Below are 13,974 nucleotides of genomic sequence, written 5' to 3'. Positions count from 1 at the left end.
TTTGAAAAATGGATCATGTAGAACTTATGCATGATTAATACATTTCATTTAAAAAAAATGACCAATGTTCAAGTTTTGTATTTTTTTTCTGTAAATAATTTATGGGAAACACGGTTTTAAACAAGTATTAAAATTATTTTAGCAAAACGGGTCCCAAAACACCTCAGAAACAAAATTATAGATAATTAAACACATTAAAATTTGTTTTAAACTAAAATTATTAAATTTAAACTTACAACCAAATTTGTTACATTTTGAATATTTGTTTCATTTTCAGCAATAAGTTGTTGAGTTACATAGGAGGTGTATGATGGCACGCGGGTTGCAGAAATATTGCTGCTGGTGTCCATTATCGCTTCCTCTCCTTCGAAGAAGTATGCTTGCATCAGCTGCCATAGTGTTCGGTAATATTTTACAGCAAGTTCAACTTGTTTACAAGTGCAATGATTTATTGAGTAACCTTTGAGCTTGATACTGTTAATTATTGACATATTTGCAGCAATTGCACAAGAAATATAACACTTGGCAAAAAGTTGGCTATCATTTTTCGTGGCTTGGTGCTAGTAAAGAATCGTCTCCCTATGTTATTTGCTAACCACTAACTACTAACCCATTTAACCCTTAACCCCTAACTAAGAAACCCTCTGTGACCCCTAACTAACAACCCCTGAAATACTTTTTACCAGCCTGATGTGTAACGTACTGCGGGTTCTTCACTAGTCCCATATTTTGATTAACATTTGCTTTCATAAATGTATTACACCTCATAGAAACTTTTCGTGTGTCTAATTTTAATGTAGCCAAAATTTATAAATGCCTACGCTGTAGCAATGGTCTATAATATGGACAGTCTAGTTTGAAGTTAATAAAAAGTGTCTTTTTGTGTAGCCCATACCGTTCATATGGGTTATGAAACCACTATATACACAGTAACTGTATAAAAACTATACTTGAATATTGCCCCGATAAAAAGAGTACATCTCTTTGCTATACATAGGGTAATACCAAAGTTAGTATAGACCGCGTAACATGTAGAAAATGGTTTTATAAATGTTGTTTACCCGCTAAAGTTGGTCTTTCGAAAACATATTTTTCTTGTACAAAACAATAAATGATGTCATAGTGTTCTTACATACTCCTCTCATAATATAGTAGTGTGGGGGAAGATGGGACACCTAAGCATATATTGCCCAATATTTTCAAATCTAAAATATACATGACGGTTTCCCGTTACTTTAATGTGCCTAAAAACACATTCCCGTAGCTGGTGTAGGCTTGAAAGTTGAAGCAATCATAAAAAATCATTCCCGTAGGTTTCTCGTAATTGCAATGTGCCTAAAACACATTCCCGTAACTATAATATGCTTGAAACACATTCCCGTAACCTTCCCGTAACTGGTGTAGGCTTAAAACAAGCCTAAAACACATGCCCGTAGGTTTCCCGTAACTGTAATGTGTATAAAACACATTCTCGTAGGTAGGCTTAAAACAAGCTTAAAACACATTCCCGTCAGTTTCCGTATTCCCGTAGATTAGTTTGCAGTTTTTCCCGTCTTTTCCGTATTTCCGTATTCCCGTAAATTAGATTGCGATTCCCGTCGTTCCCGTATTTCCGTATTCCCGTAAATTAGTATTACCCCTATACATATAAATCCCTTTTAAAATAATTTTAAAAAGACAGGACGAGAGAGCAATAATTAAATGAATGGGCACGAAATCATCATTATTCAGACAATCCATACGTGACTACCAGTTTTGAGCAATTGCGGTTAAGTGTTTTACCCGCCAACAACGGTGACACTGTCGAGGCTTAAACCCAAATCCTCTGGTCTAGAGGAGAGCGTTCTATAATAACTTTGCCACGGCGCCGAACGTTCTCACATTTGCACGCTTGCCAAAACGAATAAAAACTTTTTCTGGCATTTACCTTGGCAGGCCCATTCATTACAGCAATGTTGTATCCATATTGAAATGTGCTTCCAATTACTGTCACCAGAACCGCGAGGACGAGTGGAAAGGTTATCCCGTGACCCTGGGTATGTCAACATAAAATCATGTTAAGTTGTTTGTAATATTGTAAATGGAATGTTGTTTTAAATGTTTCAAATGTCATGTAGTTTGTAATGCTTCGACAAGGTAAAATGTATATAGGTCTACATTTGTTTATCTAGCTGCAAAATACGTCTATATAGAAATATCTAAAGCAGCGTTTTGTAACTTTGGTGTCTCTTATTCCGAATGTTTGATCTAAATATGTGGGTTTTGATTACTCAAATGTGTTATAACCACCTGTGTTTATGCAAACATGATCGTAAAAAGTACTAATTGTCCTGAACAATATGAATTAAGGTTTGTAACGAGGTCTCTGCTAGAATAACACCAGAAGAAACGTACACACGCTGTAGTTTCAATAAAGCGCGGGAAACGTGCACAAAGAAAGATTATACGAACGCCCTAGTTAGACAGGAGTAGGACACTAATGCATGGTAAATATAATGGGGTGGGGGAGATGGGTCACACTTTCATTCTATTTTCTTGTCCCATTTTATAGCAAACAAAAAATTTAAAGAATTATTAAACCGTACCCTCAACTCACCCATAAACCATTGTTAAATTGTTTAAAACACGTTCTAGATATTTGGATATTGTGTGCTAAAGGTATCCCGTTTCCCCCACCCTACTATAAGTAAAACCTGTGATACAAACTTACCTTAGATGTACCCATGTTTTCGTTGTATTACACTACAAGGTGGTTAATCATATTTATACAATGCTAAGCCTTTGTAATGTGTACAGTAATATTGGTAGTGTGTTGACATTTAACTGACAATATCTTATGTGCTGGTGCTTTTTTATTTAACTATAACGTGCTGAAACATGTACATTTCTTCACGTAAATATCCTTTATGTATCCGTTCGCTTTTATTTACCTGTCACTTGCCTAAATATTTACATTTCTACGATTTTTTCAGGTATATGTTTACTATAGGGGATTTTTTCTATTTTCTATTACTTAAACTTATCAAAGGCACGTATATACCACCATAACACGTTGCCAGCTTCTACAAAGTTGTTACGCAAGCAAACACTGACTAAACAACTCTATTAGTTAATCATTTACCGGTCAAAGTGGGGAAAGACACCGGTATATGGTAAAATCGGGTAAGATGCTGGTTTATATATTCATTCTTTATGCTTGTCCCATTTGGATGTAAACAGGAAAATTTATAGGTTATACAACCGTGCCCTGTGACTCTAAAAGAGTGTGTTATGTTAAAACACGACCAGGAAACATGAGATTTAGGTTTCCAACATCAAACCCCTCATACTATGCAATACTATTGTGGGTGTGGAGGTTTTTGAACAAAACCCCTAAGATATTGCTCTACCGTGGTCACTAACGGATCGTCTAAATTGGCTGACATACAAATAAAAATATGGCAAACGGTTGCACACTTGGTGCAGTACTCCGGCCAAAATTTCTAATAAGTTTATCAAACCAGTATTTCGGTAGGAATCAGACACGTTAGCCTAAGATTACAATAAATAATTATCTGAATTAACTTAAAGTTCTAGAAGTTCTATGATCTTAAATCCATAGTTCAATGTCCAAATGCATGATTGTAACAAATAATTTTGATTTATTCGTGATCGCAAATAAAGTATAAAAAGTTATGCCCTGAAGGTCACGCTATAACAAAGCGGGCACGAGGTGTATGAAACAGAACATCCGTATTACAACAACTGTCATATTTTTGCCGCACGAGGATGAATAAATTACATTCATTCTTTCAATCAATACAGAATTAAATAAGTCGTCATTTTAACATCTCCTGCTTGGTAACAACGGTGAACGGCAATTGAAAATACTTAGAAACCTTCGAAACAATCTAAGATAAAAAATTACAGTCAGTATTTTTTAAATATATAAAATTATCTTATTGTATTAATAATGTTTAAAAAATCATCAGAGTTTAAATAGAAGAATGTAACTGTATCACATGTCATCATTTAGTTAAAACGCTTCGGACTGTACATTTTAAGATTCAATCAGGTTTTTTTGTAAAATGTTTATTTAATTTTGTTAGTGTACATGTTCATTGCTCCAACCCAGTGGTTTCCTATGGGTTGTCTAAAAACAAAGAAAATCCTCTTCAAAATAGCCACCCATATAGTTACATACGTGGTAACTCGTAAGCGGGCACAAAGTGTATTTTCCGGCCATTTAAGGAAAACCAAGTTAAATTCATTCATCCGAAAACTTACAAAAAACTATACCCCGATTGACCTATAATAGATAATACAGCAATTTATTTGATTTTACCTTGAATAAGCTTTCTGAAACTGGGAGTTCATTGCAGCGTATACTATTGGATTGATCATAGCGTTTAACCAGCCTAAGTTGGAGCCAAGCATATGGAAAACTGGCGGGATGTCTTCGTACGTCGCAGCCAAATTCATTATGACACTAAATTTATCATGGAATTTAAGAATATAGTACTGTGGGGTAATTTGGGATATTGTTAACACATGATATATTATATATCTAACTTGGGATATTGTTAACACATGATATCCCAAATATCCTGTTCGTATTTTAAACAATTAACAGCGGTCTGTGGGAGTCGTAAAGATACGGTTTTAGATTCTTTGAATGTTTTTTTTGTTTTTTACCAAATGAGAAGAAAAAAAGAATAAAAATCTCCCATCTTTGCCCACCCTACTATACAAGCTTTTTTTTATGAAATTTTATCATATCACCAACCATAATTGAGTGTCTTACCTCGGTAAAGCACACACAGCGAACGCCACGCAAATGGTAATGCTCATATATATAAGTTGACGCTGAGTCTTAGCATGGTGAAGTGACTTTCTTCTTTTCAACGAAGAAGTCTACAAAAAATCGATATTATTAGTTATAGTAACGATAGAACGCCCTTTTATTCTATTTTCCTGTCCATTTGGTAGTAAACAAAGAACATTCAAAGAATTACAAAATCGTATCTCCACGACTCTCATAGACAGTTAATTGTTCAAAACATGATCAGGATATTTGGATATTATGTGTTCGAAAAGGTGTCCCATCTTACCACACAGTACTAAAGCAATAAGTGGAAACCTGTGATGGTTTGCTTCCAAAAGAAATGGAGAATCTTCTGATCGAAGCTTGAGGTGATCTTAGTATGTTTTCTGTAGAGAACCTGTCGGACACAGTAGTTAAACGTTTAGGTTCTATAATTTAGGTACTGTAAAGTAATGAATAAATGAATGCAACTTAATTTTTCTCGCGTGGCGAAGCAAGGATAGTTATCATAACACAAAAGTTTTCTGTTTCATACATCTCATGTCCGCTTATGAGTTACCGCATGTGACTTTGTGGGTGTTTATTAGCTATTGAAAAAGGCGGGCATGCAAACCACCTTGCCATGGCGCCGGACGATGTAATCTAACCCATTGGTCACTGATGGGTTTTCTAGATTGTCAGCCACACAGAAAAATCAACCATCCACAAAGTTACATACGTGGTAACTCGTAAGCGGACACGAGGTGTATGAAACAAAACATCCGTGTTGGAACGACTGTCGTTCCCTTGCTCGCGGGGATAAAACAAGTTACATTCACTCATTGAATACGAATTTTTACCATTTTGGTGATTTCGACAAACTTGAACTGTCCTTGTTAAGTATGGGTCTGCTTAAGGCTCGAACGTTTAACGTTGTTGGACGTTGAAGTGGTCTTACTCTGTTTTCTCGCCCGCTTCTTGTAACGCAAGCTAGATTATTGTTGCTACAGTAATCTTCATTGATATCATTTACTTCAGGCGGTTTACTATGTTTCACTAAGTCCATACTGCAGAAGGTCACTGAACGTATCTTGGACGCGAGCGAGGAATATTGTTTAACAAGAGCTGACCCATTTGAGTTGGTATTCGTTGATGCTATGGTAGGATATATGCTCCCAGTTGTAACGGATCGGCAAAGTCTTGCTTTTCGGACCACTGCTGTTTGACAGCGAAGAACTGCGAACTCGGTCCCACTGCTGTCGTTTTTGGGATCGTTTTGGTTGTTGGAATTTGTTCGGGGTGTATTCGGTAGATTGAAGTCTTCATGAAAACGACGCAGTTCGTCTTCGCGAGAGCGGTCTCGCCAAGTTGGAGGGGATAGCGTGTCTGTGCTTAATGCTGTACATTAAACAACGGTTGTAATTTATACAAAAGTGTATAGCGAGTATTGACGTTAGTGACATATAGTAGGCTAGGGTAACATGGGATATGTTTTCTTTCTCTTTTTCGTCTTATTTAGTAGTAAACACAGAACATTTACAGAATTACGTGACTTCGTGAGTTCATAAGAGCGTTTTTTATTGTTAAAACAGAATCAGGAAATATGGGATGTAGATGCTATCGAATTCCTATCTTATACCCCACGGTACTATATACCGCTAGTGAAATATTAGAGAAAAATTATTTGCAATTTTACCACCAGAGGCGTAAGAGTACAAAGCGTGGTAAATGATTCTATTTTTAACTTTTTCTGCATAAGTATCGTGACCAATTCAAAGCGAGAAGCTATTTTTAATGTTTAAAACATGATGTAGTTATAAATTGATTATTATAGACCACAAAAGGGACTCACAACAAGCATACTTGTATGTAAATACAGGTAAGTTGGGCTATAATCAATACCTAAAAGTTTGTTAATTTAATGACTTTTTTAACAAAAGCATATAGATTCAATTTCTCTTACAAGAAAGACAAAACTTTATTTTTTTACTAAACACAAAACTTTATTTTTTTACTAAACACAAAACTTTATGTATTTTACAAGAAACACAAAATTCTATTTTTTTAACAAATTAAAATTCAAAGGCTTTTTTCGTAGATATAAAATTCCAATTCCTTTTTTATTAAACCCAACAACTTTAAAATCTTACTTTTAATCGGAAATTTTCTCGGAAAAACGTTTGAGCTTCGAGACGGTGAAACATCAAATCCCAACCGTAACTTGTACGGTTCTGAACGAAACGTAGCGGAAGGCGGACTTACAGAATTCCCGCCCGGGGTCCGCGTCTCGGTGCTGTAATAACTTTCGCATTCGTCAACTGCAAGTGAAACGATATGTTACTGTGGGGTAAAGTGGGATACCGGCCGTGGGGTAAAATGAGATAAACTTTTAGGGTGAGAAAAGATGGGACACTCTATCATTCTGTTTCGTCGTTCCATTTCGTAGTAAACAAATAAAGAATTATAAAACCGTATCCTCACGACTCCCATAGAACGTTGTTAATTGTTTAAAACATGATCAGGACATTTAGATATTATGTGCTAAAGGTGTCCCATTCCCCCACCATACTACATTAGTTTCCAGGCTTAAATCAGCTGCGTCATATGTCCAGTACTCACCTTGTATTTTGGGGTTATCTATATTGGCATGACTTCGCTTCACGGTTTGAAAAATAAAAATATAAAGTACCACCATCAATAAAAAAGGGAGAAGTTGGAATAAAACTCCCAAAAACAATGAGTAAACGTTGGAAAATCCTTCCAATCTGAAATAAAAAAAAATTAACATGAAAATTAAAAATAATTTTAAAGTTTACCACTTAAAAACGATAAAAAAAAAGAAAAAAAAAGAAAAAAATTACATAAAAAAACTTAAAATATTTTGATATTTATCTCTTTGAAAATAATGAAATGTAAATGATAAAAAGATAAAACAAAAATAAAAAATACCCTTTGTATTTTTAGAAAAGTTATATTTAGAAATTATTTCACTGGCGCAGTAGCAACTGTCTGCAGCCCACTATAGCTTTCGTAACTTTCCGCGGTACACTGAGTGGGCAGTTTTGTTATTATGACTCAGATTGCGCAATTAGCAACTGGCCACAACACTTTATATAGTGAGCGGTATATACAGTGTTGACAAATCTACATTATAAAGATGGAATTTGTTTATTCCGCGTGGGGGGCAATGAAAGTTGTTATATATAGGACGGGCAATCTGTTTCATACACCTCGTGCCCGCTTTAAGAGTTACCACGTAAGTAATTTTGTAGGTAATTTAATTTTTGCATTTTTTAATATATAGGTGAACATTTAGACAACCCATAAGAGACTACTGGATCGAAGCAATTGCTGCTAAGTGTCCAAACACGCATACACCTATAAACAATGAATAGGTCGCATTGACGTATAACATATGCAAAAAAGAACTTCTGGGTTAGACAGTCGCTAATTACTGTTTAACGGCGCCCAACAATAGTACACTCACCTTGAATAAGCACACATATATCCTGCTTCCCACCAACTAAAGCCATTCGTAAACAACAAGGGCAACAAACATAGTGGACTAATAGACCAAGCTATAAGTGTCAAAATTCGTCTTCGTTTCACAGAATAAATAATTTTGTAAGTCGCATGGGGCCTCGTTACATGCATGTACCTGAAAGCACACAAACAGTTACGAGTCGGTTTAAATAGCAAAGTGTAGTCTATGGGGTAAGACGGGATATTGTATGGGGCAAGTTGGAATGTCACATTTATCCCATATTTCCCAACCACGTTTTTTAAAACAACGCTCTTTTAGAGTGGTAAGAAAACGGTTAGAAAGTAGGGTGGGGGAAGACGGGACATCTTTAGCTCATAATGTCCAAATATCCAGATTATTTTTTAAACATTTAACAACTGTCTTTGGAAGTCGTGATAATACTGTTTTATGATTCTTTAAATGCTGTTTGTTTACTACCAAATGGGACGACAGAAGAGAATGAAATATGTCCCATCTTACCCCTCCCTATACTATACATTATTAAGGTACCAACCTGTTGAGAGTAATCATAAGGAGATTTATTGTAGAAGTAAAATGTGCGCTGTAGTAGAAGAATGCAAAAACCTCACAAGCTGTTAAACTAAGCGGCCATGACTGGGTTATATAACCTGAATAATAAATCGTAGTTTTATTTGCTTATATGTTTTTAACAGTGTAATACAAATATGAATTCAAAGCTCGTCGCTGCCACCATTGTGTGGGTATGTGTTTATAATGTGTCCTTGGGCAAGACACTTAACCACAATTGCCACGCAAAATCGTGAAGCGTTCTATATTTACCCCAATTTACGCCTGCCTAAAAATTGGCTTGTTAGATTTAAAAGAAGCTGTAACCTAAGTGGTTCCTTATGGGTTGACTATGAAATTGCAGGCCATTAAAAAAAATAGTTATCAACAAATTTACAAACGTGGTTACTCGTAAGGTAGTGGTATACGAGGTGTATGAAACAAAAACCCGTGTTATAAGAACTATACTGTCGTTTTTCCGCAACGCGAGGATAAAACAACTTATTTATTTATTCTGGTATTCGATCATTTATTCATTCATTCTTTCACTCACCGTATAAAATTATCGGCATGATGGTACTGGAGGTAATGAGGTCAATCATGGCCAGATTTACGATCAGTAAATTAAATGCAGTCTGCATTTTCTTATTACTGATATACACCACAATCGCAATTAGATTGCCAATGGTTCCTGGGATCAAATACATTATACTGTTTTGTTAAATGATTGAGGACTACAGTTAAATATTGGTTTTGTTATCTGTATAAAAGACAGTTTTATAAAAATTCAAACATTTTTTTTCTTATAGTGTAGATAGGGTAAGATGGGACATGTTTTTTAATCCTTTTTCATGCCCCCGGTGGTAAGCGAAGTATATTTACAGAAATATATAACCAAGCCCGACTCAAAAGGCGCTGTTAATTGTTCAAAACATGATCAGAAAATATTGGGTTTATGTGCTAACGGTATCCCATTTTATCCCACAGTACTATAGAATAAAGAAAATTCATGTTTAATGAAATGAAAAGTAAGGACTCGTTGAGCGAAATGTGTATTCAGCAATTACATGTTAAAATGTTTTACATTGAATTTCTCAGAAAAATTACAACCAGACAAAAATCGTGACATTTATTTATTAAAACTGCGTTTGTTGAAACTAATGTCGACCTAACGTGACTTTAAAACGCAGTTATTAAAAATATTTAGCTTTCTCGAACGGATAATTAGGTTTACTAACCTATATGGTACGCAATGTACAAATTATAACGCCTACAGAGTAGTTTTATTTATAGACAAAATGTTACGACTTCACTGGGTATTTAACATTTAAGAATTAACACTTTGGTATTTCGCTGTATAATAAGTATTAGGTTATGCCTAATTTATTACAGATGTCATTTTCCTGAATTTGAATCAAGGAAATGTCAACTTACCAACAAAACATACAACACTTCCAAGAACGATTCCCAACAAACGGAAATCGCTTGTTTGTGACGTCATATCGGCCGAGCAAAAACAAGTATGATTCAAACGTGCTGTGAAAACAAAGTGTTTATTTATATATATACATTCATGCATGCGTTACAAGCATGTTTTAAACCTAGAATAAATTAAATTATGACAATTGCATTTTTAAAGCGCATTTTGTTGTAGCGGTACTAATTATTTTTGTTTAACAGTGACTTTTTCTGGTCACTGCGTTTTGTAAACTTCATTATAAAGTTATCATTTTACAAACTTAAGAATAAGTGATTCTCTAACAAAAGCTATAAATTTTACAAATAGGTAATTAAAATTAAAAAAACGAATACTTTACAGTAAATATTAACTTTTTAACGTAACACTTAACCAAATAGTAGCACATTCATAAAATACTGCATACCTTAAAAACAATATCATCAAATCTCACTTTTGCTGCATACATCAGATTAATGTACATATTATTTAAAATTTTAAACTATATACCCAGTCCTTTATGACTTATAATAAGCATATATACTGACCAGACCAAACCAGCAGCGCTCTTACCAATTTACGCCCACATGTAATATGACGCGGAGAAACTATGACTCGTATAGGCTGACATGTTCTGACCAAACAGACTCCAGCAGAGGTTAAACGTACTTTTATTAGATTTATGTTTGAGTCATACCGATTATACTTTTAACATGCATGAATAAGTTTGTTACAAATGATAAGACAATCTATGTCCCCGGTTTAGCTTTTAATTTAAAGCTTGTTTCATGAACGACGCTGCAGTAAACGCCAGGTCAACACGAATCAAGGAAGTACCGGATTTTAAACATTCTATAAGAGTCGTGAGGATACGGTTTTATAATTTATTAAATGTTCTTTGTTTACTATAAAATGCGACGAAAAAGTGGAATGAAAAGGTGTCCATCTTCCCCACCCCATTATACTGTTTTTAACACTGTTGTTTTGTTGTTGATTCTCTTCTCTTCGTTGAACATGATCTTCGCTACTGTCTGCGAAGAGATAAATACAAACTATGCTATGCCTTTTTTTGCATGAACATAATAATTTTCTTACCTGTACGGTTATTTATGTCATTCGCAACAGTTTTAGTTTCCGTGTTTTTAGGAACACGGCAGTTACGAGCTGTGCTAACGCTTGGTTAAAATTTGTTGTAATGCAAAGCAAAGCAATGATAGTGAAAGAAATACGAACATAAATACAAATTAAATAAACATACGCAGTGGAGTATGAGATGCAGTAGGGTGGGGTGAGATGGGACAAGTTATCATTATCTTTTTTTGCCCTTTAGTAGCAAACAAAGAATATTTACAGAAATATAAAACAATAGCCCCGCTTCTGAATAAAAAGGTTGCTATTTCTTAAAAACACGATCATGGAAAAGGATTTAGGTTCCAACAGTATCCCATCTCACCCCACAGCAATATACCAATATTCCATCTATACAATTCAATAATTAAATCATTATTTCGTCAGTGACATCTTTAGATAACATTTCCTTTGAAAAATCTTCATTTTCATTTCTCAGGACTCCCCCATCATTTACAGACATTTCTTTTGATGGAATATTTAGTTCTGTATTTTCTGAAATCTTCATCAAATCATCATCTGCCAATATGTTTGTTGGAGCGGTTTCAGAAGCAAAAGTTCCACCAGCTAAAAAAGTAACAGCAGGTTATGAATAAATGTAATTTATTTACTTATGCATGATGGGGCAGCGATAGTTGTTATAACACTGGTGTTCTGTTTCACACACCTCGTGCCCGCTAACAAGTTACCATATATTGTTACCATTGTGAAGTACGATGGGATACCGTTATCACCTAAATTCCATATTTCCTGATCGTGTTTTTTAACAGCTAACAACGCTCTTTTAGATTTGCAGTTACATGTTTAATCAAAAATTCTTTGTTCACTTTTAAATGAGACAAGAAAATAATATGAAACATGTCCCATGTGACCCACCCTACTATATGTAACTTGTAATTAAATTTATATTTGAAATTTTTTTACTTGGAATTTGATTTTCTTCATCAATTTCCTCAACTCTTGGCACTTTCTTAAAAGATTCTTCTTCCCCGATTGTTCTCGTTACAATATGACCAGGTCGTCTGCTGTCAGTTTCATCAAATTTCCATCTTAATGTGCCAGACGTAGCGAGATGAAACTTGGGAACTTTTCTTGTAAATTGTACCTTAAAAATAAAACAATTAAGTATTTATACCGCCAGGCGTAGTCCTACTTGTATTTGGGCTCTTCAGGCACAAATTTTGGCTAACCATCGTTTTAAGGACCTATTCATGCCGTTAGTCACAATTTTTTCCTTAACAGCCAAAGATGGGATACTCATAGCACCTGAATCTCATATTTCCTGAGTGGTAAATATTCTTTGTTTTCCACCAAATGTGACAACAAAATAGAATGAAAACTTGTTTTATCTTACCCCAACCTATTATATAAAAACATGTCCCATCCTACCCCAACATACTTCATGAAACGTGTCCTAAATTACCCCAACCTACTATACTTACATTACTTCCATCGTCCAAAATGTTCTTTCCGGCCAAACCATTTTCTTCTAAATGTTCAGATTTTTCACTAAACGATCGTTTCTTTTGAGATTTAGTTCGCCCCTTTGTCAGATGTTTCTCCACCTTTTTCAATGTAAAGTCCAAGAATCCACCCTAAAATTCAAAAATATTTAAATAAAATAATTTTTTATATATCTCTTCGAAAAGGGTGGCGAAGAAGATGTTATTTAAACAACAAAGAGAAAGGAATATGCTAAAGAATAGGGGTCTAAACCAGGATTTTCTAGCCAGGGGTCTTTGTACACCTACGCAAACAAAAATCACACTTTATATTTGCATACAAAGATATAGAGCAGGGGAGCAAGAACTGTTAATAGGGTTTGTGGGAATGGTACATCTTTAAGGTTGGTTAGGTATACTTTGTATGAAAAAGTCAATTTTAGAATGAAGTACAAGAATTAGTTGGTGATTTGAAAGAGAGTAGCAAGCAAAAAGGTTAAGAACCACTGGTCCAGATTACAGACAGAGACATTCTATATAAATTTTCATATTTCTACATAAATTAACAACACAAATACTTCTTCTGATGATTTTTCCGCTTCTTCATCCTCAAAAACAACGTTAACATCGCCCTTCGTATATTTTGTCTTTATTGTGGTGTTCCTACAATGATAAAAAATTAGGTAAACACATTTTATGCATAAAACGAATATTTCTGGTGAGTTTCAATACAAATATGATGTTATGTTTTAAAGGTTGCAGATAAAGAAGTTTCCATGTTAAAACAACTGAGCCACTGCAGCGGAGGGTCAGATTTAAACATGATGCTTTTAGCTTCCGGCACATGAAACGCTGATTTTCTGGACAATTTCAATACAAATATAATAGTTTATAATGGGAGCTTAACACAAAAATGTGCTTTGACACATAAATGACAGGCCATTTGCATGTCCGGCGCCGTGATATAGTGGTTAACGCGCCTGCCTGTAACCCAGAGGTAATGGGTTCAAGGCTCGACGCTGCTACCGTTGTGGGTGTATGTGTCCTTGGGCAAGACTTAATGGCAATTGCTCCAACCCAGTGGTCACTGATGGGTAGTCCAAATTATCAGCCA

At 34.9% G+C, this 13,974-nt stretch overlaps 3 protein-coding genes across 13 annotated transcripts in view; all 3 read right to left on the bottom strand.

The window, feature by feature from the left end:
• The window catches only part of LOC104265822 (solute carrier family 2, facilitated glucose transporter member 5-like), an 8,893-nt gene extending 6,009 nt beyond the window's left edge, over positions 1-2,884 (bottom strand). The window contains exons 1-3 of one of the 6 annotated variants that reach the window (XM_009860697.3): positions 2,711-2,884; positions 1,928-2,032; positions 237-389 (exon numbers count right to left, since the gene is read on the bottom strand). In XM_009860697.3, the coding sequence (XP_009858999.1) occupies positions 237-389; positions 1,928-2,032; positions 2,711-2,725 (273 nt within the window). In that variant the 5' untranslated portion in view covers positions 2,726-2,884. Of the gene's footprint in view, positions 1-236; positions 390-460; positions 478-763; positions 783-1,061; positions 1,285-1,927; positions 2,033-2,710 lie in introns of those variants that run through there. The other 5 variants (XM_009860698.3, XM_018812554.2, XM_018812555.2 and 2 more) reach the window with 5 other exon arrangements.
• A 740-nt stretch (positions 2,885-3,624) lies between these two features.
• LOC101243303 (G-protein coupled receptor 84-like) lies at positions 3,625-11,167 on the bottom strand. 2 transcript variants are annotated; one of them, XM_018812550.2, is made up of 12 exons: positions 10,718-11,167; positions 10,269-10,370; positions 9,388-9,525; positions 8,821-8,935; positions 8,271-8,441; positions 7,403-7,548; positions 6,934-7,101; positions 5,644-6,181; positions 5,120-5,201; positions 4,784-4,893; positions 4,325-4,468; positions 3,625-3,890 (listed from the first exon to the last, which is right to left on the bottom strand). In XM_018812550.2, the coding sequence occupies exons 2-12, from the start codon at positions 10,333-10,335 to the stop codon at positions 3,824-3,826; spliced, it is 1,746 nt and encodes a 581-aa protein (XP_018668095.1). In that variant the 5' UTR covers positions 10,336-10,370; positions 10,718-11,167; the 3' UTR covers positions 3,625-3,823. The 2 variants fall into 2 exon arrangements, with proteins under 2 accessions (XP_018668095.1, XP_026690990.1); XM_026835189.1 differs by having other exon boundaries at positions 5,644-6,169.
• Positions 11,168-11,465: 298 nt separating this feature from the next.
• LOC100179724 overlaps positions 11,466-13,974 on the bottom strand; it is a 21,047-nt gene continuing 18,538 nt past the window's right edge. For all 5 annotated transcript variants that reach the window (XM_018812548.2, XM_026835163.1, XM_018812549.2 and 2 more), the window contains 4 exons: positions 13,439-13,523; positions 12,861-13,013; positions 12,343-12,523; positions 11,466-11,985 (listed from right to left, as the gene is read on the bottom strand). In XM_018812548.2, coding sequence (XP_018668093.1) covers positions 11,786-11,985; positions 12,343-12,523; positions 12,861-13,013; positions 13,439-13,523 — 619 coding nt within the window. In that variant the 3' untranslated portion in view covers positions 11,466-11,785. The remainder of the gene's footprint in view (positions 11,986-12,342; positions 12,524-12,860; positions 13,014-13,438; positions 13,524-13,974) is intronic.

This window comes from Ciona intestinalis, chromosome 7, assembly GCF_000224145.3.
Source record: "Ciona intestinalis chromosome 7, KH, whole genome shotgun sequence".
In the NCBI taxonomy this organism is placed as follows: Eukaryota; Metazoa; Chordata; class Ascidiacea; order Phlebobranchia; family Cionidae; genus Ciona; species Ciona intestinalis.
This window is presented reverse-complemented; position numbering and strand designations above follow the sequence as displayed.

What these genes read in the sequence shown, in the direction of transcription:
- LOC101243303 (XM_018812550.2), bottom strand. Translation starts at nt 10,335, where the DNA reads ATGACGTCACAAACAAGCGATTTCCGTTTGTTGGGAATCGTTCTTGGA. An exon ending in GAGAAAATTTCCGATTAAAA is followed by an intron (nt 6,182 to 6,933) that starts GTAAGATTTTAA and finishes TTTAATGTACAG; the next exon opens with CATTAAGCACAGACACGCTA. An exon ending in TTGTCGAAATCACCAAAATG is followed by an intron (nt 5,202 to 5,643) that starts GTAAAAATTCGT and finishes TGTGTCCGACAG; the next exon opens with GTTCTCTACAGAAAACATAC.